Source organism: Heterodontus francisci, chromosome 12, assembly GCF_036365525.1.
Source record: "Heterodontus francisci isolate sHetFra1 chromosome 12, sHetFra1.hap1, whole genome shotgun sequence".
Classification (NCBI taxonomy): domain Eukaryota; kingdom Metazoa; phylum Chordata; class Chondrichthyes; order Heterodontiformes; family Heterodontidae; genus Heterodontus; species Heterodontus francisci.
This window is the reverse complement of record NC_090382.1, coordinates 106,212,853-106,240,131: the sequence shown is the minus strand read 5'-3', so window position 1 is coordinate 106,240,131 and position 27,279 is coordinate 106,212,853. Positions and strand designations below refer to the sequence as shown.

Sequence of the window (27,279 nt, the reverse complement as noted above, 5' to 3'; positions counted from 1 at the left end):
ATCGCGCCACTGTGCCGCCCATAAAGTCATTTAGTCAATTCTTTTTTTGAAAGTTACGATTCAGTCTGCTACACCAGTCTTTCAGGCAGTCCATTCTTGACCATAACAACTTGTTGCACAAAACCTCTCCACATCTCTCGGCTGGATCTTTACCTGACTCAGAAGGAACAATTGGACCACAGCTGACACAGTAATTGCCTTAGGCAACAGTGCAACTGAACCTCAACTTTTCTTTATTCATTCATGGGATGTGGGCATCACTGGCAAGACCAGTGTCTATTGCCTGTCTCGAATTGCCCTTGAGAAGATGGTGATGAGCCATCTTCTTGAATGTAACCGAGTGGCTTGCTCACCCATTTCAGAGGGTAGCTAACATAGCGCACATTGCTGCAATTCTGGAGTCACAGGTAGGCCGGACTGGGTAAGGACAGCCGATTTCCTTCCCTAGAGGACATCAGTGAACCAGGTAGATTTTTTACAATAATGGAGCAGTTTTATGGTCACCAATACTCAGCTCTTAAGATAATGCATTTTTGATTACATTTTAAAAATAGCTCTTCTTGTTATCAAGGTTGCCAACACCTAGCCTAGGAAAAGGGAACATAACCTTAAAATCAGAGCCAGGCCATTCAGGAGAGAAGTTAGGAAACAATTCGCCATACAAAGGGTGGTAGAAGTGTGAAACTCTCCCACATAAATTAGTCGATGCTAGCTGAATTAATAATTTTAATTAGAAATCGATAGACTTTTGCTGGTCAAGGGTAAAATATGATATGGAGCCAAGGCATGTGAATGGAATTAGGATACAGATCAGCCATGATCTAACTGAATAATGGAACAGCCTTGAGGGGCTGAATGGCCTCCTCCTGTTCCAATGTTCCAAACATCTGCTTGCCTTTCAGGTGGACACAAGCACCTGGAATTTCTCTGGTTGGTGGGGTGCGGAAATCAACAAGTGTGAAGTCACCCAAACCAAATTTAGGCCAGAATTCTCGCTCTCCCCTCCCCCAGCTCCCAACTCAGTAAAGTTTACAACAACCCATGCAAAGCCAAATGTGAGAAGTTACCAAACGCACTCAATAAATCACTTGATAACTTTTTAAACTACATTTATTTACATCCCTCGCAATACTGGAGGAGGCAGAGATGTCCCTTTGACCCTTACTAAACTTCAAACATTAAAAGTTAACCAGCGTTCAACAGCAAACTCAATGTGCTCTTTATTCCCCAGTCAAAGGGCAGCACAGTGCTGACAGTACACTCAAGTCTGCTGGCACTGTGCCACCAGCAGCAGGAGCATGGTCAATATAATAGGTTACTCTTTGACTTAATCATAGAATCTTACAGCACAGAAGGAGGCCATTCAGCCAGTCATGCCTGCGCCAGCTCTTTGAAAGAGCAGTCATGCTTAGTCCCATGTCTTCTTATCCGTAACCTAGTAAGTTCCTTATCCTCAAATACCTGTTCAAATCTCTTTTAAGATTATTTATGGAATCAGCATGTCACCTTTTCAGGTTGAGCGTTCCAGATCCTGAAAACACTGAGGGAAAAAAATTTCTCCTCATCTCTGCTTTCGATCTGTTTCCAATGATTTTAAATGTATGACCTTTGGTTATTGGTCCACTCACTGGCAGGAATAGTTTTTCTCTGTCAAAACCTCTCATCATCTTGGAAAACTCCATTAGGTCACCTCTTAACCTTCTTTGTTCCAAGGAGAACAGTCTGAATTTTTCCAACCTCTCCTCATTCCTGGTAACATTCTGGTATACCTCCTCTGGACCCTGTCTCAGGTCTTTACATCTTTCCTGAAGTGTGCTGCCCAGAATATTCCAGCTGAGGCCTAACCAGTGATTCATAAAGCTCCAGCAGAATACAGAATAACATGGGCACATGGCAGGCGAGTGGCTTCTGACTGGTCCAGCCGATGTATCAGACCATTGCTATGAACAACTGTAACCCAATGCCAGTTGCAGCCTTCGGGAGGAAAGCTCAGTCTTACCTTTTTAGGGCTGATTCAGAGTACCCTTTGAAGTACTTGTACCTGCTGTACAAATACAGAATTCCAACACACGCTGCGAGAGCTGTATGGAAAGAAAACAAAAGCATTAGTATCATCCATGCGCACTCCATAGAACCATCGAAAAATTACAGCACAGAAGGAGGCCATTCAGCCCATTGTGTCCGTTCCGGCAGGAAAAAAAAACTAGCCGCCCAATCTAATCCCATCTTCCAACACCTAGTCCATAGTCTTGCCGGTTACAGCACTTCAGGTGCATGTCCAGCTACCTTTTAAAAGAATTTAAAAGATCGTCGTGATTAATATGGCAACGCACTTTCAACAGGTCACAAGCTAAGCCATAGGAAAAAAGACACAATGGAAACCAGAGTTCCACAATGAAGGTCTAACAATGTCAGCTGTGGCTCAGTGCCCTTGCCTCTGAATGAGAGAGTTCTGGGTTCAAGTCCCACTCCCGGACATGAGTACAAGAAATCAAGGCTGAAACTCCACTGCAGTACCGAGGGGCTGCTACACTGCTGGATGTTCAGGTGCCATCTTGTGGATAAGATGTTAAACTGAGCTCCCGTCTGCCTTCTCAGGTGGATACAAAAGATCCCATGGCACTATTTTGAAGGACAGCAGGGGAGTTATCCCTTGTGTGCTGGCCAATATTTCTCCCTCAATCAACATCACATAGATAATCTGGTCATTATCACACTGTTGTTTGTGAGATCTTGCTGTGCACAAATTGTGCTGCCACGTTTGCTACATGACTAAAACTAGAGGGCATAGATTTAAGGCGAGAGGGAGGAGGTTTAAAGGGGATCAAAGGGGTAAATTTTTCACACAAAGAATAGTGGGTATCTGGAATGAGCTGCCTGAGGAGGTGGTGGAGGCAGGAACAATAGCAACATTTAAGTGGCATCTGGACAGGTACTTGAATGAGCAAGGCATAGAGGGATATGGAATTAATGCAGTCAGGTGGGATTAGTATAGATAGGCATTATGGTCGGCATGGACGCGGTGGGCCAAAGGGCCTGTTTCTATGCTGTACGACTCTATGACTCTGTAACAGTGACTACATTTCAAAACTACTTCATTGACTGCAAAGCACTTTAAGACATCTGGTACTAGTGAAAAGCTCTATATAATTGCAAGTCTTTCTTTCTTTAACATTAGTGTTCCAACCTTCTTTCATTTCGACAGCACTTCCCCCACCTAGAAGGTCAAAGGCAGTAGGTAAAATGGGAACATTACCACCTCCAAGTCACACACACTCTTGTCTTGGCAATATATTGGCCGTTCCTTTGTTGTCGCTGAGTCAAAATCCTGGAGCTCAGCACCTTCAGCACATAGACTGCAACAGTTCAAAAGGGCAGCTCACCACCACCTTCTCCAGGGCAACTAGGGAAGGGCAATAAATGTTGGCATTGCCAGTGATACCCAGATCCCGAGAATGAATTAAATTACAGCTTTCAGATCTAACTTGTCTCCTACTCTACTTTTATGAGTGTGGTGATGTCCTACTTTGAGATTTTATCTGGTAGTCTCAATAAAAATAAGAGACTAAAATCTCTGCTCAGTCTCCGATCTGCACCGTATAATATGGAGAGAGCAGGCAGACTGCCTAATGTGCCATCTGGTGGCTGGTGCCAGCATGGACCAGGCAGAGAGTCAGGCTGAATGTCTTCGCTGGTATAGTTGATGAGCCTGATCAGATCAGAAGTTGAAAGAACTGTGAATAACAATGAGGCAGAAACGTGACTCACATGAAATGATTTCCAAACTCTGCCCATATGGGGCCCACAGTACAAACCTGCCCCTAATTAACTAAAGTGCTAAACTTTTATAAATCACTGGTTAGGTCCCAGCCGGAGTATTGTGTCCGTTTCTAGGCACTACACTTTAGGAAGATGTCAAGGCTTTGGAGAGGGTGCAGAGGAGATTTACTAGAATGGTACCACAGATGAGGGACTTCAGTTATGTGGAAAGACTGGAGAAGCTGGGATTGTTCTCTTTAGAGCAGAGAAGGTTAAGGGGAGATTTAATAGAGGCGTTCAAAATGATGCAGGGTTTTAATAGAGTAAATAAGAAGAAACTGTCCACTGGTAGAAGGGTCAGTAAACAGAGGACACAGATTTAAGATAATAGGCAAAAACAAAAACCAGAGGGGAGATGAAGAGAATTTTTTTTAATGCAGTGAGTTGTGATCTGGAAGGCACTGCCTGTAAGAGTGGTGGAAGCAGATTCAATAGTAACTTTCAAAAAACTGTATACTTGAAAAAGAAAAATTGCAGGGCTATGATGAAAGAGCGGAAAGGTTGGATTAATTGGATAGCTATTCCAAAGATCTGGAATTCTCTCTCCAAAAAGGCTGTGGGGAACAATTGAAGCTTTCAAGACTGGCATCAATAGATTTATGTTTGGTAAAGGAATGAAAAGAAGATCTTGCATTTCTATAGCGCTTTCCATGACCTACGGACATCCCAAAATGCTTAACCAAATGAAGTACTTTGGAAGTGTAGTCACTGCTTGATGTAGGATGTGCAGCAATCAATTTAGCTAACATGCAGTAAAGGCAAGTTGAGATACAGATCAGCCATGATCCCCTTGAATGGGGGACAGGCTCAAGGGGCTGAATGGCCTCCTTCTGTTCCTCTGTTCCTATATAAATGCTAGATGTTATTAATATTTGTTGTAATCCCTTCAAATTATCCAACTGTTCAAAATTATTCTTTTGCACTATACAATGTTCTACTCTGCAATGTTATTTAAATTGTTTAATTTGAGTTACTGTATAATTATATAATTTTAATACAAAAATTGGCTTTGAATTGCCAGATATACACAGCAGTGAATTTTATAAAGAAAGCAGAGATGAAGAAAAGCAAAAATTAAACCAGAGAGGTGGAAGTCTCTTACCCTGACTGAAGAAAACTCCAGCAATCCAAAAAACGCTCAGGAACATCGGGAAATACTCTGAGGAATTAATACTGGGAGGGAAAATGAGAAATAAAACATGTTTATTCAGTTTTCCAAAAAAGATAGTCTCGAGAGATTCAGCTATTCGTTGACTTTCTTTGGTATTTCTCCTCTGACTGCCCTGTGGAATGTGTGTGCTGAGGCAATGGAATGATTTGGCTGTGAAAGGACAGATGGGAAAAATTGACCTAAAATAACCCAGAAAATGCTGCAACTGTACAGCAGGTCAGTCAAATTATAACTGTAATATTACCTAGGATTGGGGAAAAGACCATTCAACCCCCTCGAGCCTGTTCAACAATCAAAAAGATCATGGCTAATCTGTACTTTAACTCCACCTAGGCACCTTGGTTCTGTAAGCCTCAATACCTAATAAAAGCTATTAATGTCAGTTTTGAAATTTTCAACTTACCCCCAGCCTCAACAGCTGTTTGAGGGAGAGAGTTCCAGATTTCCACTACCCTCTGTATGAAGAAGTGCTTCCTGACATCACCCCTGAACGGCCTGGCTCTAATTTTAAGGCTATGCCCCCTCGTTCTGGACTCCCTCCATGTTCAATCTACCCTATCAAATCCTTGAATAGTCTCAAACACATTGTTGAGATCACCCCTTAATCTTCTATACTCAAGGGAACATTAGCCTAGTCAATGCAACCTATCTTCATAATTTAACCCTTCTAGCCCCAGCATGGTCCTGGTGAAATTTCCCCTAAATGGGTTTCTGTGGACAGGCAAGATTGAGGAATATTATTATTTTTTAAGAACATTACAGCGCAGGACAGGCCCTTCGGCCCTCTATGTTGCGCCGACCTGTGAAACCATCTGACCTACACTATTCCATTTTCATCCATATGTCTATCCAATGACCACTTAAATGCCCTTAAAGTTGGCGAGTCTACAATGGGATTAAGAACAATCAAAAGAGGAGGGGTTTGTTGGCCATTTGCTACTCGTCAACCTTAGGTTTTGAATTTGCGTTCAGCTATGCCGCACTGTCACTATCACACCGTGCGCTGATGTCAGTTTCCCTATAATGGGTCTGAAGGATAACGAAGATGTGGTTCCCTTACTGTGCTCGGTACACTCTCTCGAAGTCCTCATTGCCAGTGACTGCGGGTGGCGAAATGTGAAATTTTCTTCTCGCAGAAATCACGAGAAGCGAAAAGTAAGCTACAATGGGGGAAAGAGAGATTAGCACATAAACAAATCACAGAAGGAAAAAAACATTTCAGGCTGGATATTTAGATCTGTTATTCTCAAGACATGCATCAAGTTAAACTTTTTCTTGCAGCATTGGCCATGTTGTCCTAATGGCAGAGTTGATTGAGTAACTGAGCTACATAATCCAGCCGAAGAAAGAACTTGCATTTCTACAGTGTTTTTCACAACCTCAGAACACTCCAAAGCACTTTGCAGACAACGAAGTATTGTTGAAATGCAGTTCATAGTTGTAGGGAATGTGGCAGCCAATTGCTCACAGCAAACTTCCACAGACAGCAATGTGATAACAACCAGATAATCTGCTTTTGGTTCTTGGTTGAGAGATAAATATCCGCCAGAACACATTGTCGGACTCTCCAACTCTTCAAATAGCAGCTGCAGAATCTGAGAAGGCAGTCGGGGCCTTGGTTCAAACTCAATATGTAGATAGGCTGACTAGAGGGGAGTCTATGCTGGATTTGGTGCTTGGCAACGAACCAGGCCAGGTGGCAGATCATTTCGGTGATAGTGATCACAACTCCCTGACCTTTACTATAGTCATGGAGAGGGACAGGAGCAGACGGGATGGGAAAATATTTAATTGGGGGAGGGGAAATTACAATGCTATTAGGCAGGAACTGGGGAGCTTAAATTGGGAACAGATGTTCTCAGGGAAATGCACAACAGAAATGTGGAGGTTGTTTAGGGAGCACTTGCTGCGACTGCTGGATAGGTTTGTCCCGATGAGGCAAGGAAGGGATGGTAGGGTGAAGGAACCTTCGATGACAAGAGATGTGGAACAGCTAGTCAAGAGGAAGAAGGAAGGTTGAGGAAGCAAGGATCAGACAGGGCTCTAGAGGGTTATAAGGTAGCCAGGAAGGAACTGAAGAATGGACTTAGGAGAGCTAGAAGGGGACATGAAAAAGTCTTGGCGGGTAGGATTAAGGAAAATCCCAAGGCGTTCTACACTTATGTGAGGAACAAGAGGATGGCCAGAGTGAGGGTAGGGCAATCAGGGATAGTGGAGGGAACTTGTGCCTGGAGTCGGAGGAGGTAGGGGAGGTCCTAAATGAATACTTTTCTTCAGTATTCACTAGTGAGAGGGACCTGGTCGTTTGTGAGGACAGCGTGGAACAGGCTGATATGCTCGAACAGGTTGAGGTTAAGAGGGAGGATGTGCTGGAAATTTTGAATGATATGAGGACAGATAAGTCCCTGGGGCCAGACGGGATATACCCAAGGATATTACAGGAGGCGAGGGAAGAGATTGCCGCGCCTTTGGCGATGATCTTTGCTTCCTCACTGTCCACTGGAGTAGTACCAGATGATTGGAGGGTGGCAAATGTTATTCCCTTGTTCAAGAAAGGGAATAGGGATAACCCTGGGAATTATAGACCAGTCAGTCTTACGTAGTGGGCAAATTATTGGAGAGGATTCTGAGAGACAGGATTTATGATTATTTGGAAAAGCATAGTTTGATTAGAGACAGTCAGCATGGCTTTGTGAGGGGCAGGTCGAACCTCACAAGCCTTATTGAATTCTTTGAAGATGTGACAAAACACATTGATGAAGGAAGAGCAGTGGATGTGGTGTATATGGATTTTAGCAAGGCGTTTGATAAGGTTTCCCATGGTAAGCTCATTCAGAAAGTAAGGAGGCATGGGATTCAGGGAAAGTTGGCTGACTAGATACAAAATTGGCTGGCCCATAGAAGTCAGAGGGTGGTAGCAGATGGAAAGTATTCAGCATGGAGCTCGGTGACCAGTGGTGTTCCGCAGGGATCTGTTCTGGGACCTCTGCTCTTTGTGATTTTTATAAATGACTTGGATGAGGAAGTGGAAGGCTGGGTTAGCAAGTTTGCCGGTGACACGAAGGTTGCTGGAGTTGTGGATAGTGTGGAAGGCTGTTCTAGGTTGCAACGGGACATTGACAGGATGCAGAGCTGGGCTGAGAAGTGGCAGATGGAGTTCAACCTGGAAAAGTGTGAAGTGATTCATTTTGGAAGGTCGAATTTGAATGCAGAATACAGGCTTTAAGACAGGATTCTTGGTAGTGTGGAGGAACAGAGGGATCTTGGGGTCCATGTCCATAGATCGCTCAAAGTTGCCACCCAAGTTGATAGGGTTGTTAAGAAGGCATATGGTGTGTTGGCTTTCATTAACAGGGGGATTGAGTTTAAGAGCCGTGAGGTTATGCTGCAGCTCTATAAGGCCCTGGTTAGACCACACTTGGAATATTGTGTTCAGTTCTGGTCGCCTCATTATGGGAAGGATGTGGAAGCTTTAGAGAGGGTGCAGAGGAGATTTACCAGGATGCTGCCTGGACTGGAGGGCATGTCTTATGAAGAAAGGTTGAGGGAGCTAGGGCTTTTCTCATTGGAGTGAAGAAGGATGAGAGGTGGTACAAGATGATGACAGGCATAGATAGAGTGGATAGCCAGAGACTTTTTCCCAGGGTGGAAAGGGCTATCACCAGGGGGCATAATTTTAAGGTGATTGGAGGAAGGTTTCGGGGAGATGTCAGAGGTAGGTTCTTTACACAGAGAGTGGTGGGTGCGTGGAATGCACTGCCAGCGGTGGTAGTAGAAGCAGATACATTAGGGACATTTAAGCGACTCTTGGATAGGTACATGGATGATAGTAGAATGAAGGGTATGTAGTTAGTTTGATCTTAGAGTCGGTTAAAGGTTCGGCACAACATCGTGGGCCGAAGGACCTGTACTGTGCTGTACTGTTCTATGTTCTATCTCATACAAAAGACGGCACCTCTGGCATTGCAGGACTCCTTCAGTACTGCACTAGACTGTCAGACTAGACTTTGTGCTCAAGTCCCTGGAGTGGGGCTTAAACCCACACCTAAGAGGTGAGAATGCTGCCCACTTTAGTTAAACCAAGGTCCAGTTTGTCAGAGCTTACTGTATGCAAATTTGCTGCCTCATTTCCTGAATTACAACAGTGAATACACCGTCCAAAGTAGTTAATTGGCTGTGAAATACTTTGGGATATCCTGAGGTAGTGAAAGGTGCCATGGAAAAGCAAGTCTATCTCTTTTTAAAGGGCCATGACAAGTTTCTTTTTGAAGCAGTTTGTCAGTTTTATCGCGCTTTGTAGGTTGACAAAGGGCTGAAATTTATGATGACGCCGCCGTAATTGGCAGTCGGCCGTGTGGGCCGCACATCGCTGAGCAACCACGATATTAAACACGACAGCTCATTTAAATGGCCCGTCCGGACTGCACCCTGCACCCACCCCACCCCCCGTGGTGGGGGCAGACGGTCCCTCCCCAGCAATGGCGTCAGCTGCCTTTGTGCAGGTGCCGACACCATTTCTAAAGGGCTTATTGTTACATTTAAATATTTAAAGGAGAATGGATTTTAAAAAATTAAATTAATTGATCTTGCCCCTCGCCCACCATCCCCCAACAACCATAGATTTAATTCCTTTCCCTCTTCCCCCCCCCCCAATCTACTTACCTTGTGCACCTGACCCTCCCCCCACCCACCCCCCAGGTTCATAAACTTTAAACTTTACCCCTTCCCACCATCCCCTACACCAATGAAATGTCTCTGACACCCCCTCCCCACCCACCACACTGAAAAACTTACCTGCTCCCCGCTCCCCACCAGTGTCCCCAGACGGGGATCCGAGGGCGCCGGAATGCCGACCGCCAGCACCAATATCACTCCGGGATGGACGGCGGGAGCGTGACGGTAATCATTAATGAACATATTTAAATTGGGCTTGCATCGCCGAGCGGCGGGTGAGTGGGGAGCCAACCCGCTGCCGGCAATATGATTAGATTAGATTAGAGATACAGCACTGAAACAGGCCCTTCGGCCCACCGAGTCTGTGCCGAACATCAACCACCCATTTATACTAATCCTACACTAATCCCATATTCCTACCACATCCCCACCTGTCCCTATATTTCCCTACCACCTACCTATACTAGTGACAATTTATAATGGCCAATTTACCTATCAACCTGCAAGTCTTTTGGCTTGTGGGAGGAAACCGGAGCACCCGGAGAAAACCCACGCAGACACAGGGAGAACTTGCAAACTCCACACAGGCAGTACCCGGAATCGAACCCAGGTCCCTGGAGCTGTGAGGCTGCGGTGCTAACCACTGCGCCACTGTGCCACTGCTGCCTTTGTGCAGGTGCCGACACCATTTCTAAAGGGCTTATTGTTACATTTAAATATTTAAAGGAGAATGGATTTTAAAAAATTAAATTAATTGATCTTGCCCCTCGCCCACCATCCCCCAACAACCATAGATTTAATTCCTTTCCCTCTTCCCCCCCCCCAATCTACTTACCTTGTGCACCTGACCCAGGTGCAAGGTCTTCCCAGCATTGAGGTCTGTGGCGGGCCTCTCCCAGAGGCATTTTCAGGCCCACCTGCCACGACCCCCGACAGTGGAGGGTCTGTCAAATTCAGCCCAAAGAGTTCTCAGGGGCAGAAAGTTGGAGATCCCACCTCTGATCCCGCCCCCCCCCCCCCCCCCACTTAAACAACCTACCGATACTCGGTGTCCAGGGTCACACATGAAGATCAGTCATTCCGCCGGGTGCAGCCCAGGAGAGAAGGGGAACGGCAAATATAGGGCATGGGATTCAATATCCAGCAGCCAGATAGTATTGGCACAAACAAATAAAGTCCCCACATTTGTTTTAAAAATGAGTATTATTAGAACTCTTAATGCCAAGTAACCATAGGCACTGCACTGCCATCATGACAGACATTAAGTTCTGTTATCCACACTAACTTTCCCAGGTAAGCACCTCCAACCTAAATGCTCTAAATCCTTCCAATTCCCAATATTCTGTTTTTGCCCATCTGTCGTTGCCCTTGCCAGTATTAGCATATTCCCAGAGAATATTAGTACAAATATTAGTACAGTCCCAGAGGCCTCATCAACATTACACATGATTGAGGAAGTAAATAGTAATCAAGGTGAGACGTCCGAGATTGGAACAAAGTGGATTCCATGCACTCAGTCACACTTACCATTAAATGAATGAAGTGAATTCCCTTAGTCATTCATAGGCTGGGAATTGGGGAAAGGCTGACTGACCATAGGGTGAGCCAGGAACTGCACGGACTGGCAGGCTGAACCCTGGGACAGTGAAGGAGGTTCCAGGAATGAAATGGAGATGGTCATGTTGTCCCTGCCTCTCTGCCTGACCTCCTTGATCCTGTGTGGGATCCTTGACCACCCCCCCCCCCAACCTGGCCCCTTGACCCCTGCCCAAGCCCCTTGGCTCCTGCACCTCGCTGTCAGCCCCATGCAGCAGTGCTCTCCACAGATGAATATCATCATTTATTTAGATTTTAGATGAGCAACTCCACTATTTTGTACTCCACTAATTGCACACCACTGCTATCCAAAAGTCAGATCAGCTGGGACGGAGTTATCAGGGATTAGACTAGTAATCTAGCCCATTCCTCCAGTGTCGCAACCCTCGGAGCACCCAGCTCTATCTTGAATACAATGACATTTCCTGCAATAGCTTTCCTGGGGCACTGTTCAAAACTTCTCACACGCTATGGGGAGCGAGCACAGGTGTGGGAGTAATTGGGTTGCTCCTTCAACGAGCCGGCACAGGTACGATGGGCTGAATGGCTCCTTTCTGTGCTGTATAATTCTATGATTCTAAGGTATTCCTTCTAAATTCACTTAACTTCCATTTGCCTTGTGTCCCTACCTTTAAATAATATTGTGGGTTAACTTTATCCTACTTAATATTCTACCTACTTTATATTCTACCTACTTTGAAAAAGTGTTAACCCAAACTCTCTTTCACTTTACACAGTGGGAGGTGCTTTTTTTTGGGTGGGATGTTAAACCAAGATCCCGTCTCAGGTGGAGCACAGGGGAATTCCAGAATTCCCCCTAATGTCCCAGCCAATATTTGTCCCTCAATCAACATCACTGAAAAACATTATCTGTCCCATTATTGCATTCCTGTTCTTGGGAGCTTGCTCTGCACAAATTGGCTGCCACATTCCTTAAATTACAACAGTGACTATGCTTTAAAAAGTACATTATTGGCTGTAAAACACTTTGGGACATCCTTGAGGACACGAAAACTGTAGAAATGCAAGTCCTTCTTTATTTTGAGTTTTTTCTCTTAGTTCCTTCCCTTCACATTGAGATCAGCCACCTAACTTTTATCTGTATCTTTCTCAGTCCACCCCACCCAGCTTCCACTTCACTTCCGGGATCATGGAACTTCCTTTTCAGGTCCCACTGATGGGAAATTGCACAATTCCCCCACCGACATTGCCAATTCCCATGTGACTCTTCCATTCAGGGTCCACCCTGCTGTAGTATTTCAAAGAAAATTCACAAGTAATGCTGTTTTCTTTTTCTGATGCTGTCTAACGATTGTGATGTTGCTAGTGATTCTAGGTTCCAATCAGCAAGTACCTCCCCACCTCACTCTCCTCCTTTAACACCCTCTTTAAAATCTACTTCTTTGACCAAGCATTTGCTCGCCTGTCCTAATGTCTCCTTGCTTGTCTTGGTGTCAAATTCTGTTTGATTACATTCCCCTAAAGCGTCTTGGAATCTGCTACTACATTAAAAGTGGTCATGCAAGTTATTGCAAGGCAATGCATGTGCCAAAACATTGCAATGTAATATTTATCAAGACTGCATAAACAAAATGTCATTTAAATGGGTTGCCCCACCTGTGTGTTCTATAATTCTGTTGCCGCTAAATATCTTGCTCTGTTAGAATGTATCGTCTCTCGATTGTATCAGTACTAGTTAATACTCCTCTGATTTTACTCTCTTGAGGATGGGGATATTTGTGGAGCCACCTCCTCCAGTTAGTTGTTTAATTGTCCACCACCATTCATGGCTGGATGTGACAGGACTGCAGAGCTTATATCTGATCCGTTGGTTATGGGATTGCTTAGCTCTGTCGCATGCTGCTTACACAGTTTGGCACACAGATAGTCCTGTGTTGTAGCTTCACCAGGTTGACACCTCATTTTGAGGTATGCCTGGTGCTGCTCCTGGCATGCCCTCCTGCACTCTTCATTGAACCAGGGTTGGTCTCCTGGCTTGATGGTAATGGTAGAGTGGGGGATATGCCAGGTCATGAGGTTACAGATTGTGGTTGAATACAATTCTGCTGCTGCTGATGGCCCACCGCGCCTCATGGATGCCCAGTTTTGCATTGCTAGATCTGTTTGAAATCTGCCATTTAGCACAGTGACTCTACGCTGGTCACTCCTACCACTACAGTGATGGACAGATGCATCTGCGGCAGGCAGATTGGTGAGGACAAGGTCAAGTATGTTTGTCCCTCTTGTTGGTTCCCTCACCACCTGCAGATACCCAGTCTAGCAGCTATGTCCTTTAGGACTCGGCCAGCTCGGTCAGTAGTGGTGCTACCGAGCCACTCTTGGTGATGGACATTGAAGTCCCCCACCCAGAGTACATTCTGTGCCCTTGCCACCCTCAGTGCTTCCTCCAAGTGCTGTTCAACATGGAGGAGTACTGATTCATCAGCTGAGGGAGGGTGGTAGGTGGTAATCAGCAGGAGGTTTCTTTGTCCATGTTTGACCTGATTTCATGAGACTTCATGTGGTCTGGAGTTTATGTTGAGGACTCCCAGGGCAACTCCCTCCCGACTGTATACCACTGTGTCGCCACCTCTACTGGGTCTGTCCTGCCGGTGGGACAGTCTCTCTCAGGTATGATTCCGTGAGTATGACAATGTCAGGCTGTTGCTTGACTGGTCTGTGGGACAGCTCCCCCAACTTTGGCACAAGCCCCGAGATGTTAGTAAGGAGGACTTTGCAGGGTCGACAGGGCTGGGTTTGTCGTTGTCGTTTCCGGTGCCTCGGTCGATGCCGGATCATCCGTCAGGTTTCATTCTTTATTGACTTCGTAGCGGTTAGATACAACTGAGTGGCTTGCTAGGCCATTTCAGAGGGCTTGTAGGAGTAAACCATATTGCTTTGGGTCTGGAGTCACATGTAGGCTAGACCAGGTAAAGACAGCAGATTTCCTTCCCGAAAGGACATTAGTGAACCAGATGGGTCTTTACAACAAAGGTTTCATGGCCATCATTATGCCCTCTATTCTGGACTCTCCCCAACAGAGGAAATAGTTTCTCTCAGCCTACCCTATCAAATTCGTGAATAGTGTTAAACATCTTGATGCAATCACCCCTTAATTTTCTATTATCAATGGAATGCCATCCTAGTCTATTCACCCTGTCCTCATAATTGAATCCTTTTAGCTCCTGTATTATTCTGGTGAATCTGCAATGCACCCCCTCCGCGGCCAATATATCCTTCCTGAAGTACGGTCCCCAGAACTAAATGCAAGATTCTAGTTTTCTTCCCCCAAGATCTCAAACCTCTGCAATCTTCAAAACTTTTAAAAATCCGGGTTTCTGGTGTCACACAATCGCTATTTCCTGAATTACAACGATCATCTTTCCTGCTCCTTTTAACATCAGTGCTCTCCTATGAGCCTTTTGAACCTGGGCTTCTTAAGTGATTAGAAGACCTGCATTTACATAGTGCCTTTCACAACCTCAGGATGTTCCAAAGCACTATACAGCCAATGAAGTGTAGTCCCTGTTGTAATGTAGAAAACACGGCAGCAAATTTAGTGCACAGCAAGATCTCACAGCAACGTGATAATGACCAGATCATCTGTTTTAGGTGTTGGTTGAGGGATAAATATTGGCCCGGACACCAGGGAGAATTTGTTTAACATCCACCCGACCAGGTAGACAGGGCCTCCATTTAACATCTCATCTTAAAAAGGCACCTCAGTGCTGTATTGCAGTGTCAGCCTTGGTTACATGCTTAAGTCTCTGGATAGGGGCTTGAACCCAAGGTTTTCGGCCCGAGAGGTGAGAGCATTACCCATTGAGCCACAGCTAACACTAGACAGCAAGAAAGTGGCCGATAGGCAGAACTCAGTAAAATTTAGTTCTGAAACCATAAACAATGACAACATAATTAAATTTATAGCCTAATTCTGAAAAAAGAAACTTGCATTGAAATAGTCTCTGATCACATTCTTGACACATGCCTCAGTGATTCATAGAAAATTAATCACTTTCTGAAATGCAGCCAATGTCGCTACATAATACTAACACTAACAATTTTCTTGCTACAAAGAGGAAGTGAGATGAATGAGGTTCACGGAGGAATGTTGCACAGGACACCAGGAATCTCCCTACTCTTTTAATCAATAGTGTCGCGATCTTTCACAGTGAATGTACAAACAGCATCTCATTCCACAATACAGCCTCACCTGTCAGTGCAGCACTGTTCTGTCAGTCTAGATGGTGCCCTCGAGTCCATGGAGTGGCAATATCTCGGCTGTAGTGCTGAAGACTTGTGCTCCAGAACTAGCCAAGCCCCTAGCCAAGCTGTTTCAGTACAGATACAACACAGCCATCTCCCCAATAAAGTGGAAAATTGTCCTTCCACAAAAAAGCAGGATGAATGCAATCTGACCAAATACTGCCCCATCAATCTACTCTCAATCAGCAGCAAAATGATGGAAGGTGTCATCGACAGTCCTACCAAGCAGTACCTACACTGCAGTAACCTGCTCAGTAATGCTCAGTTTGGGTTCCGCCAGGGCCACTGAGCTTCAGACCTCATTACAGCTTTGATCCAAACATGGACAAAACAGCTGAACTGCAGAGGTGAGGTGAGAGTGACTGCCCTTGACATCAAGGCAGCATTTGACCAAGTGTGGCATCAAGGAGTCCTCGTAAAATTGAACTCAATCGGTGGGAGAGAACTCTCCACTATTTGCAGTCATACCGAGTACAAAGGAATATGGTTGTGGTTGTTGGAGACCAATCATCTTGGCCCCAGCACATCGCTGCAGGAGTTGCTCAGGATAGTGTCCTAGGCCCAACCATCTTTAGCACCTTCAACTTGATCTTCCCTCCATCATAAGGTCAGAGTGGAGATGTTCGCTCTGATAGGACAGGGTTCAGTTCCATTTGCAACTCACTGAAGTAGTCCATACCCACATGCAGCAAAACCTGGACAACATTCAGGCTTGGGCTGATAAGTGGCAAGTAACATTCATGCCACACAAATGCCAGGCAATGACCATCTCCAACAAGAGAGAATCTAACCATCTCCCCATGACATTCAATGGCATTACCATCACTGAATCCCCCACTATCAACATCCTGGGGATTATCATTGACCAGAAACTTAACTGGATCAACCAGATATATACTGTGGCTACAAGAGCAGATCAGAGGCTGGGAATTCTGTGATGAGTGACTCACATCCTGACTCCACAAAACCTGTCCAACTTCTGCAAGGCACAAGTCAGGAGTGTGATAGAATACTCTCCATATGTCTGAACAAGTGCAGCTCCAACAACACTCAAGAAGCTCAACACAACCCAGGACAAAGCAGCCTGTTTGACCGATACCCCATCCACCATTTTACGTATTTACTCCCTCCACCACCTATGCATCATGACTGCAGTGTGCCGTGCAGCAACGCATCTGGGTTTTTCCAAAAGCACCTTCCAAACCCGCGACCAATACCACCTAGAAGGACAAGGGCAGCAGGTGCATGGGAACACCGCCACCTGCAAGTTCCCCTCCAAGCCGCACACATTCTTGACTTGGAACTAAATCACCGTTCCTTCATTGCCACTGGGTTGAAATCCTGGAACTCCCTCTCTAGCAGCACTGTGGATGTACCTAATCCACATGGACTGCAGCAGTTCAAGAAGGTGGCTCACCACCACCTTCTCAAGGACAATTAGGGATGAGCAATAAATGCTGGCATAGCCATCAACATCACACCCCATGAACAAATAAAAACAACATTTTGGCTCCAAATGTTGTTGGCTGGGTTGATTCAGAAACACCTACAAAATTTCTTGAAGTAAAAGTGGAAGCACAAAAGCCAAGCCAGAGGCTGGGTCGAGGTCATGACCTTCCCTTTCCTGAATCAAGGAGGGCTCGCATGGTTCCAGGGGATAGCCTCCGTTTCGCTCCCAGGAATCTCAGTGACCTGTCTTCAATCTCTGGATCGGTCTCTCCCTTCAGACTGGAATCAGTTGGTATTCACTCCAATTCCCAATTCAGTCGCCTCCCTACCAAATATCAAGTTTAACCACCTTTCTCTCCCCCATCGGCAAATGCCACTGGATACAGAGCCTTTCATTTTTGGGTCCGCAGCTGATCTATTTCCCTCAGTTATTGCAGACAATAGCTGAGCTCAACTGGTTGGGTCTAAATGAGCCAATGTTGCTTTAAGGAGCAGGTTGACCTCCACTTCACCCCTCCCATTCCCCAATCTCTGTGCGAGGTCATTTAATGTCAACTTTGTGTAGCATTTGCATTTAAGTCCCAGCTCTGGCTCAGTGGTGGTGTTATTGCCAGGTCAGTAGGTTGTGGGTTCAAGCCCCATGCCAGAAACCAAAGCACAAAATCCAGGCTTCAGCCAGTGCAGTATTGACAGAGTGCTGCACTGTTAGAGGTGCTGTTTTTCGGATGAGACATTAAACCAAGGCCCCGTCTGCCTACTCAGGAGGACATGAAAGGCCCCACAGTATTTTCAAGAAAAACAGGGGAGTTTTCTCTCTGGTGCCCTGGCCACTATTTTATCCCTTAACCATCATAAAATGCAAATTAATGAATGATTAATTTCACTGTTGTTTAAGCACGTGGCTGTGTGCAAATTGGCATTTACCTACAAAACACCAGTGGCTACAGATCCCAGCTCTGTCTCCTCACTACCACATCATGCAAATCTTGAGTTTGATTTCCCTTCCCCAACAATGACAACACATGACTGCACCAGCATTCATCAGCTCCGAGAAGTTAACAGTAATGTTGTGCAATTCTGCAACTGAAAAGTGACTGTTCCCTGACAAATAAATCAAACCATGTCACAACAAAACACTTTGGTTCTTACAAAACTGGAAACAAAAGTACATCTTAAACATTGCCATTCATTATTGTCATGGATATGGTAGTGTAGGGATTATGTTACTGGACCAATAATCCAGAGAATTTGGGTAAAATATCTCACCACGGCAATTTAAAAAATCTGGAAGAAAAAGGCTCGTATGATGAGGCTATCTGACCGTCATTAAAAGACTTCCAATTCTCTAGCACCTTTCATGACCTCAGGACGTCCCAAAGCACTTTAGGAACATAGAAACATAGGAAACAGGAGGAGTAGGCCATTTAGCCCCTCAAGCCTGCTCCGCAATTCAACTAAATCATGGCTGATCATCTAACTCTATGCCATTTTCCCGCACTATCCCCATATCCCTTGATATCTTTACTATCTAGAAATCTATCAATTGTGGCCTTGAACATACTGAGCCTGCACAGCCCTCTGGAACAGAGAATTCCAAAGATTCACCACCCTCTGTGTGAAGAAATTCCTCCTCATCTCAGACCTAAATGGCCTGCCCCTTATTCGGAGACTGTGTCCCCTGCTTCTAGAGCCCCCAGCCAGGGGAAACATCCTTCATACGTCTACCCTGTTGAGCCCTGTAAGAATTTTGTATGCTTCAATGAGATCACCTCGCATACTTCTAAGCTCCAGAGAGGCCCAGTCTCCTCAATCCTTCCTCATTAGGACAATCCTGCTATCCCAGGAATCTGTCTGGTGAACCTTCGTTGCACTCTTTCTATGGCAAGTGTATCCTTCCTTAGGTAAGGAGAACAAAACTGTACACAATACTGCAGGTGCGGTCTCACCTTGAAATATAGTCACTGTTGTAAGGTAGGAAATGGGGCAGCCAATTTGCACACAGCAAGCTCCCACAAACAGCAATGTGATAATGACCAGATAATGTTTTTAGTGATGTTGATTGAGGGATAAATATTGCCCAGAACGCTGGAGTCAATTCCCCTGTTTGTGTAAAAATAGTAAAATAGTGCCATGTGATCTTTTACACCCAACTGAGAAAGCAGGCTTGGTTTAATACCTCGTTCAAAGGACACCACCTCCGACAATGCAGCACTCAAGTGGAGGAGTCAGCCTCGAGTTTTTAAGCTCAAGTCTCTGGCATGGATCTTGAATGCACAACATTCAAGCTCGGAAGTGTGACAGAGTGCTCCTACTGAGCCACTGTTGACATTACAAACCCAACTGGTTCACTAACACTCTTTTAGGGCAGAAAGCCTGTCATCTTTACCTGGTCTCCATGTCTATATGTGACTCCAGTCCCACACTAATGCCCTCTGAAGTGGCTGACTGCATCAAAAAAAAAACTCAGCAGTTGAAAAAGGCAGTTCACTGCCACTTTCCCAGGGCAACTAGGGATGGGCAGTAAATGCTGGTCTTGCCAATGATGCCCACATTCCAAGAATGAATAGAAAATTATATTTTATTGGCAAGTTATTAGGATAGTAAACTATGGAAAAAGAGTGGCTTATTTTGATAACCTCTTAATGATACTGAATACACCCGAGGTAATAATCAGGCAGTTGAGGGGGGGGGGGGGTGGGGGTGGGGGGGGGGGGGGGGGGGAGCAGGAAGTAACAACAAAGCATTGTGTCGCAAATGTGGAGATGGAAATAACACGTGGAGGGAAGCAGAGACCCCTAAGGAGACATTCACGAACAGAAGCATTGCATGTGACCAACGAGCCCAGATCTGTTACATAGGAATCAGAAATGAAGCCAATCCAAGCTCTTGGTTCCTGGGATAAGAGACAGGCGTCGCATGAAGACACTGTGGAGGAGATGCAGCACAGTCTATGGGTATATTTATGGCTAGTTTTGTTCATATGTTTGTTATAAATTCTTATTCGTCCTCAACCAAGCACAGATACAGAAGGATCCCACACTCAACATCCTTGAAAGGTTTCAACACTTCATACAATGCATAACTTGAGAAATGCAGTAACGATTGTCATCTCAACATATTTTTTTTACTCGCAATGTTCTACAAATGGCAACAAGATAATTGACTAGCTGGTCTGCTTTTGGTGGTGTTGGTTGAAGACAAAGAAAGAATGTATTTGCATTTATATAGTGTGTTTCACAACCTCAGGATGTCATAAAGCACTGCACAACAAATGAAGTGTTTATTTGATCAATAGTCACTGTTGTAATGCAAGAACCACAGCAGCCAATTTGCACAAGACCCCACTAACAGCAATGACCAGATAATCCATCTTAGTTGGTGATGGTTGAGGGATAAATATTGGCCCAGGACACCAGGGGAAAACTCACCTGCTCCTCTTCGAATAATGTGTCTACCTGACAGGGCCTCAGTTTAACAGCTCATCCGAAAGATCACACCAGAACAGAGAGGTAATACCTATCAGGAAAGAATGAACAGGCTGGGGATCTTTTCTCTAGAAAAGATAGGGCTGTCAGGAGATTAGATAGATGTCTTTAAGATTAAGAAAGGGTTTGATAGGGTAGATGTAGAGAAGATGTTTCCACTTATTTTATTTTTTATTTATTTTATTTATAGATACAGCACTGAAACAGGCCCTTCGGCCCACCGAGTCTGTGCCGACCATCAACCTCTCATTTATACTAATCCTACATTCCTACCACATCCCCACCTGTCCTTATATTCTCCTACCACCTACCTATACTAGGAGCAATTTATAATGGCCAATTTACCTATCAACCGGCAAGTCTTTTGGTGGTGGGAGGAAACTGGAGTACCCAGCGAAAACCCACGCAGACACAGGGAGAACTTGCAAACTCCACACAGGCAGTACCCAGAATTGAACCCGGTTCACTGGAGCTGTGAGGCTGCGGTGCTAACCACTGCGCCACTGTGCCCCCCCACTCTTTGGGGAGACCAGAACTAGGGGCCATAAATATAAGATAGTCACTAATAAATTCAATAGGGAATTCAGGAGAAACTTCTTTACCAAGAGAGTGGTGAGAGTATGGAACTCGCTACCAAAAGGAGTAGTTGAAGTGGGCCTGTATTCTCCAGAGTTTCAAAGAATGAGAGGTGATCTCATTGAAACCTATAAAGTACTTAAAGGGATAGACAGGGTAGATGCAGCTAAGATGTTGCCCCTGGTTGGGGAGTCTAGAACCAGAGGACACAATTTCAAAATAAGGGGGAAGCCACTTAGGACAGAGATGAGGAGAAATTTCTTTACTCAGAGGGTTGTGAATCTTCGGAATTCTCTACCCCAGAGGGCAGTGGAAGCTCAGTCATTGAGTATGTTTAAAGTACAGATTGACAAATTTCTAAATACCAATGACATAAAGGGATATGGGGATAGTGTGGGATAGTGTTTACCAAATAGGCACGCTACAGCCTGCCTGACGGAACAGTGAGTTCAATAATTTCAGAGCAGGGCAGGCTCCCCTTTTTATTTTTCGTTATTTTTTCTTTATTTGTTTATTTTATTTTAGTTTGTTTCTACTGTGCCTACCCATTTTTTTTTCATGTTTGTACTTTGGGCCAGGGCTGTTCATTTTTCTTTCAATTAACACCCTCTCTGCACTAACGCTTTGTCTTTCAACACACCATTAACATACATTTGCCTTTGCTCCATGACCTTCTGGTTAGTTATTCTCTGTAACCTTATCCTATCTACACCTTCTCTTTTGTTATCTCTTGCCCCATCCCCGCTTCACTTGCTTAAAACCTATTACATTTCTAATATTTGCCAGTTCTGATGAAGGGTCACTGACCTGAAACGTTAACTCTGCTTCTCTCTCCACAGATGCCACCGGACCTGCTGAGTATTTCCAGCATTTCTTGTTTTTAATCTCATTGTCCTCTCCTTTCCTTCCCTCCCCTAAAACTTGCTACTTGGTATGAGTCAGTTTAGGAGTATTTTGTCAAGTTAAAGACACTCTTTAGTTGTTAAATATAGAAAAATTATGGCGCAGAAGGAGGCCATTCAGTCCATTGCATCTGTGCTGGCCATAAAAGAGCTATCCAGCTTAATCCCACATTCCAGCTCTTGGTCCATAGCCCTGTTAGTGCATATCCAAGTATTTTTTTTTAAATGTGGAGGGTTTCTGCCTCTACCACCCTTTCACTCAGTGGGTTCCAGACCCTCACCGCCCTCTGGGTGAAAATTTCTCCTCAGCTCTGCTCTAATCCTTCTCCTGATTATTTTGACTCCATGTGACCTCTCTGCTAACGGAAATAGGCCCTTCTTATCCACTCCATCTTGGCCCCTCAATTTTATACAACTCAATTCTCCATTCCTGGCAACATGTTCATAAATTTATTCTGTACCCTCTCTCATGTGATCACATCCTTCCTGTAATGCAGTGACCAGAACTGTACGCAGTTCTAACATAACCTCCTTGATCTTATACTTTGTAAACAGAAGAACATAAGAAATAGGAGTAGGCCATTCGGCCTCTCAAGCCTGCTCTACCATTCAATAAGTTTGTGGCTGATCTTCTACCTCAACTCCACCTTCCCACACTATCCCCATATCCCTTCATTCCCGTAGTACTCAAATATCAACCTCTGTCCTGAATATACTCAATGACCTGTGCATCCACAATTCTCAGGGGTAGAGAATTCCGAAGCATCATCTTTTGTGAGAAGAAATTTCTCTTCATCTCAATCCTAAATAGCTGACCCTTTATTCGCAGACTGTGACCCCGTGTTCTAGACTCCCCAACCAGGCGAAACTGATTCTCAGCATCTACCCTGTCAAGTCCTTTAAGAATTTTATACCTTTCAATGCCTCGGCCAATAAAGGAAAGAATCCCCTATGCCTTCTTAGCTACCTTATCTACCTGTCCTGTTACCTTCAGGGATCTGTAGACATTCACTGCAAGGTCCCTGTGTTCCTCTACACTTTTCAGAATCCTACCATTTATTGTGCATTCCCTTGCCTTGTTTACTCTCCCCAAATGCATTACCTCTCTGGATTGAATTCTGATCACCATTTTCCTGTCCACCTGACCAGCCCATTGATATCTTTCTGCAATCTACAGCTTTCTTCCTCACTATCACATGGCCAATTTCCATATCATCTACAAACTTTGTAATCATACCCCACGAAATGTTAGATATCAGCCAGGGCTTAATGGATAGCACTCTTGCCTGAGTTAAAAAGTCATGAGTTTAAGTTCTACTGTGGGGGTTTAAGCACCTAATCAAGGCTAGTGCTCCCAGTATGGGCATGAAGGAGCACTGCGCCCTTGCAGGTGACATTAAATCACTGTCCGCACAAGTGGATGCAAAAGATCCCATGAATGCTATTTTGCAGAAGAGTCTTCTTCGGTGTCTTGGGCCAATATTTATATCTCAACGAACATAACCAAAAAGAGATGATCTGATCTTTATCACATTGCTGTTTGTGGGACCTTGCTGTGTGCAAATTGGCTGCTGCATTTCCCTACATTACAACAGTGACTACACTTCAAAAGTACTTCATTGGCTGTAAAGCACTTTGGAATGTTCTGAGATTGTGAAAGGTACTATGGAAATGCAAGTTTTTTATTCGAAAGGCAGCTGGATGGGTCAATGGGCTGTGAGCAGAAGTTGCTGGCTTATTTAAACAAATATAATTTCTAAAAGTGCACGGTCTTATTTAGGTAATGTTTACTTTGCAAGCAAGCCAGACACTCATGCTGGACTGCAATTCCTCACCGTCTGTTGCACGTTGAATTACTAAACGGGTGCAAAACACCCATTCTCTGCACAGTAAATCTGGATTGACCCATTCTGCACAAGACTTAACTGCCATGCATCCTTGCTCAAAACTTCATTCTTATCTTGAAGTTAGTTGATTACACTTCTAGCATTTTTTTAAATTTAAAAAGTATTCCTCTCCAACTCTCCCTCCTGCTTTAAGACACCTTCTCGAAACCTTTAAGCATGCCTGCAAATATCTGCTTCTTTGGAACAGTGTCAGTTTTTGGCTGATTCAAAATTCTGCTGCCCGCATTCTAACTCATATTTAGTCCCATTCGCCCATCACTTCTGTGCTCAATGAGCTAAACTGGCTCCCGATTCAGCAACACCTCGATTTTAAAATTCTCATCCGTTTTCAAATCCATCCATGGCCTTGTCCCCTCCCTATCTCTGTAACCTCCTCCAGTCCCACAACCGTCCGAGATCTCTGCCATCTTCTAATTCTGTCCTCTTGAGCATCCCCAATTTTAACCGCTTCACCATTGGTGGTAGTGTCTTTAGATGCCTGGGCCCTAAGCTCTGAAATTCCTTCCCTAACCCTCTCTACTTCTCTTTCAATCTTTTAAAAGTTCCTAAAAAACATATTTTGACCAAACTTTTAGTTAGCAGTCCTAATGTCTCCTTACATGCCTTGGATTTTTTTTATTCGTTTCAAGGGATGTGGCCATCACTGGCTAGGCCAGCATTTGTTGCCCATTTCTAATTGCACTTGAGAAGGTGGTAGTGAGCTGCATTCTTGAACCACTGCAGGACATATGGTACACCATTTTCTTAACACTGCTGTAAAGCACCTTGTGGCATTTTGCTACATTACAGGCGCTGTGTAAATGCAAGTTATTGTAGTGCAGCCCTGTAAGAGCTGATAGAGACAGGTTCAGTACAGTAAGGGCTAACACATGGATGTCATTGGGGAGCTCAAGAAACAAGTGCATCACATTTCAAAAGTCTGGGAGTGTAGGGCCACCTGATGTTTAGGTGGTGATTCCCATTTGGTTTGTTTGCCTGTGATTACCTCACTGGACTTGGAATATAGGAGAAATATCACCAATTTATTCATGCAAAATAAACAGAGAGGGACCAGCCCTTCTGCCTGCTCTGATGAAGGCACTGTTACTGCCCAAGGTGCCAACATCACTCAGCACACTGATGCAAGGTGAGATACTTAGTGCGTTGGTGAAAAAGAAAGACTTGCGTTTCTCACACAACCTCAGGCTGGCCCAAAGCACTCTACAGCCAATGAAGTACTTTTGAAGTGCAGTCACTGTTGCAATATAGGAAACGGGGCAGCCAGTATGGCCTGGGACTCTGATCTCCTTTGAAATAGAACTGTGGGATCTTATCCAGCCACCTGAGAGAGCAGGCAGTGTCAGCCTGGATTTTGTGCTCAGGTCCCTGGAGTGGGTCTTGAACCCACAATAATGTAAAAGCAAAATACTGCGGATGCTGGAAATCTGAAATAAAAACAGGAAATGCTGGAAATACTCAGCAGGTCTGGCAGCATCTGTGGAGAGAGAAGCAGAGGTAACGTTTCAGGTCAGTGACCCTTCTTCAGAACTGGCAAATATTAGAAATGTGGAAGGTTTTAAGCAAGTAAAGCAGGGCAAGAGATAACAAAAGAGAAGGTATAGATAGGACAAGGTCACAGAGAATAACCGACCAGAAGGTCATAGACCAAATGCAAACAATATGTTAATAGTGTGTTGAAAGACAAAGCATTAGTCGATAGGGTGTTAACGGACTGAAAACTGAACAGCCGCAAGTACAAACATGAAAAAAACAGTGGGTAGGCAAATGAACAAACTAAGAACCCACAACGTTGACTCCGAGGCAAGAGTGCTACCCACTGAGCCATGGCTGGCACCCTCTAACAGGCTATTTGGTCGTGGGGGGCATCACAGTCTTACACTTCCCTCCAGGTCACACTCGCTCGCTGATTGGGATTCACTTCCCTCGCCAATGGGAAGTATTAACATCGACACAAACATCCAAAAGCTACAGGTGAGGGGACTCGGGAACCTCCTGGGCTGTGTGACTCGGTGCTCACTGACCTCAGTGTATCAGTGATCCCATTAACACCAGACAGGGAGACTGGGAGAATACAGAGCAACCAGTTTAAATAGATGGAGCAGATCCGACTCCACACTGTTTTATCAGACGATGGAAATAGACGTTCCGTTGCACATGGAAATAACATTACATTTGCAGCCACAAAGAAGCAGTGTTGCTATGTTATTATGGACTTTACCTTGCTCCAAAACACCCAATATCGTGATCAGTGCCAACGGTGCAAACTCCTCCAACATTTTTGCAGTTTGTTCCCCAGGAAAACGCCGCTCAGCGTTCAAGAGGCACTTGACCACTTCCCAAATTAGACACACACCGAGTGAGTGTGTGTGTCAGGGGAGGAGCTGCAAGCTGGCGGTGCAACCTCAGAGGCAGCAATCCGATTCAGACGCCCTCTACAGCTCCCTGAGAAAAGACAAACCAAAACTCAACCGCCCTTTCAGACTGGAATATCAGTATCTGTGGCTTTGGGAATCAGGAAGAACATTTGTTTTTTAATGAGCAGGAAACTAACATGGTCTGAAATCCAAGATAATGACAGGAATTTCAAATCAAGACACTCTAGGTGGCATCAAGACCCTGTAAATATTAACACATTCCCGGGGACCCCCTGTAAATATTAACACAGTCCCAGGGACCCTCTGTAACACTGACACACTCCAGAGATCCCTGTAAATATTAACACACTTCCAGGGACCCTCTGTAAAATACCGACACACTCCCTGCGACATAAGAATATAAGAAATAGGAGCAGGAGTAGGACATTTTCCCCTCGAGCCTATTCCGGCATTCAATAAGATCATAGCTAATCTGATTGTGGCCTCAACTCCACTTTCCTGCCAGCCCCTCATAACCCTTTATTCCCCTATAGTTCAAAATTCTGTCTATTTCAGCCTTGAAAAAATTCAATGGCCCAGCCTCCACTGTTGTCTGGGGATGAGAATTCCCAAGATTCACAACCCTCAGAGAAGAAATTCCTCATCATTAGATGGGCAACCCCTTATTTTGGCCCCTAGTTCTAGATTCCCCCACGAGGGAAACATCCTCAGCATCTACCCTGTCAAGCCCCCTCCGAATCTTACATGTTTCAATAAGATCGTCCCTCATTCTTCTAAACTCCAATGAATATAGGCCTAACCTGCTTAACGTTTCCTTATAAGACAGCCCTTTCATCCCAGGAATCAACCTAGTGAACCTTCTCCGGACTGCCTCCAATGCAAGTATATCCCTTCTTAAGTAAGGAAATTAAAACTGTTTGCAGTAACTCCTGTAAATAGACCCAAGGGTCTTCTGCAATTACTGGCAAAAATTGAGGAACCATATTTGAAAATTGATACCGCCTCGGAACACTTAACCTCTGAAAGGCAGTGTTGCATCATTGCAGTCAGTAGTTCTTG

The 27,279-nt window shown here is 44.7% G+C and overlaps 1 protein-coding gene across 1 annotated transcript in view; it reads right to left on the bottom strand.

Annotated features, from left to right (window-relative positions):
- ltc4s (leukotriene C4 synthase) overlaps nt 1-26,265 on the bottom strand; it is a 28,157-nt gene extending 1,892 nt beyond the window's left edge. The window contains exons 1-4 of the mRNA XM_068044026.1: nt 26,064-26,265; nt 6,051-6,150; nt 4,922-4,992; nt 2,000-2,081 (exon numbers count right to left, since the gene is read on the bottom strand). Coding sequence (XP_067900127.1) covers nt 2,000-2,081; nt 4,922-4,992; nt 6,051-6,150; nt 26,064-26,121 — 311 coding nt within the window. The 5' untranslated portion in view covers nt 26,122-26,265. The remainder of the gene's footprint in view (nt 1-1,999; nt 2,082-4,921; nt 4,993-6,050; nt 6,151-26,063) is intronic.
- Nucleotides 26,266-27,279: the final 1,014 nt, after the last annotated feature.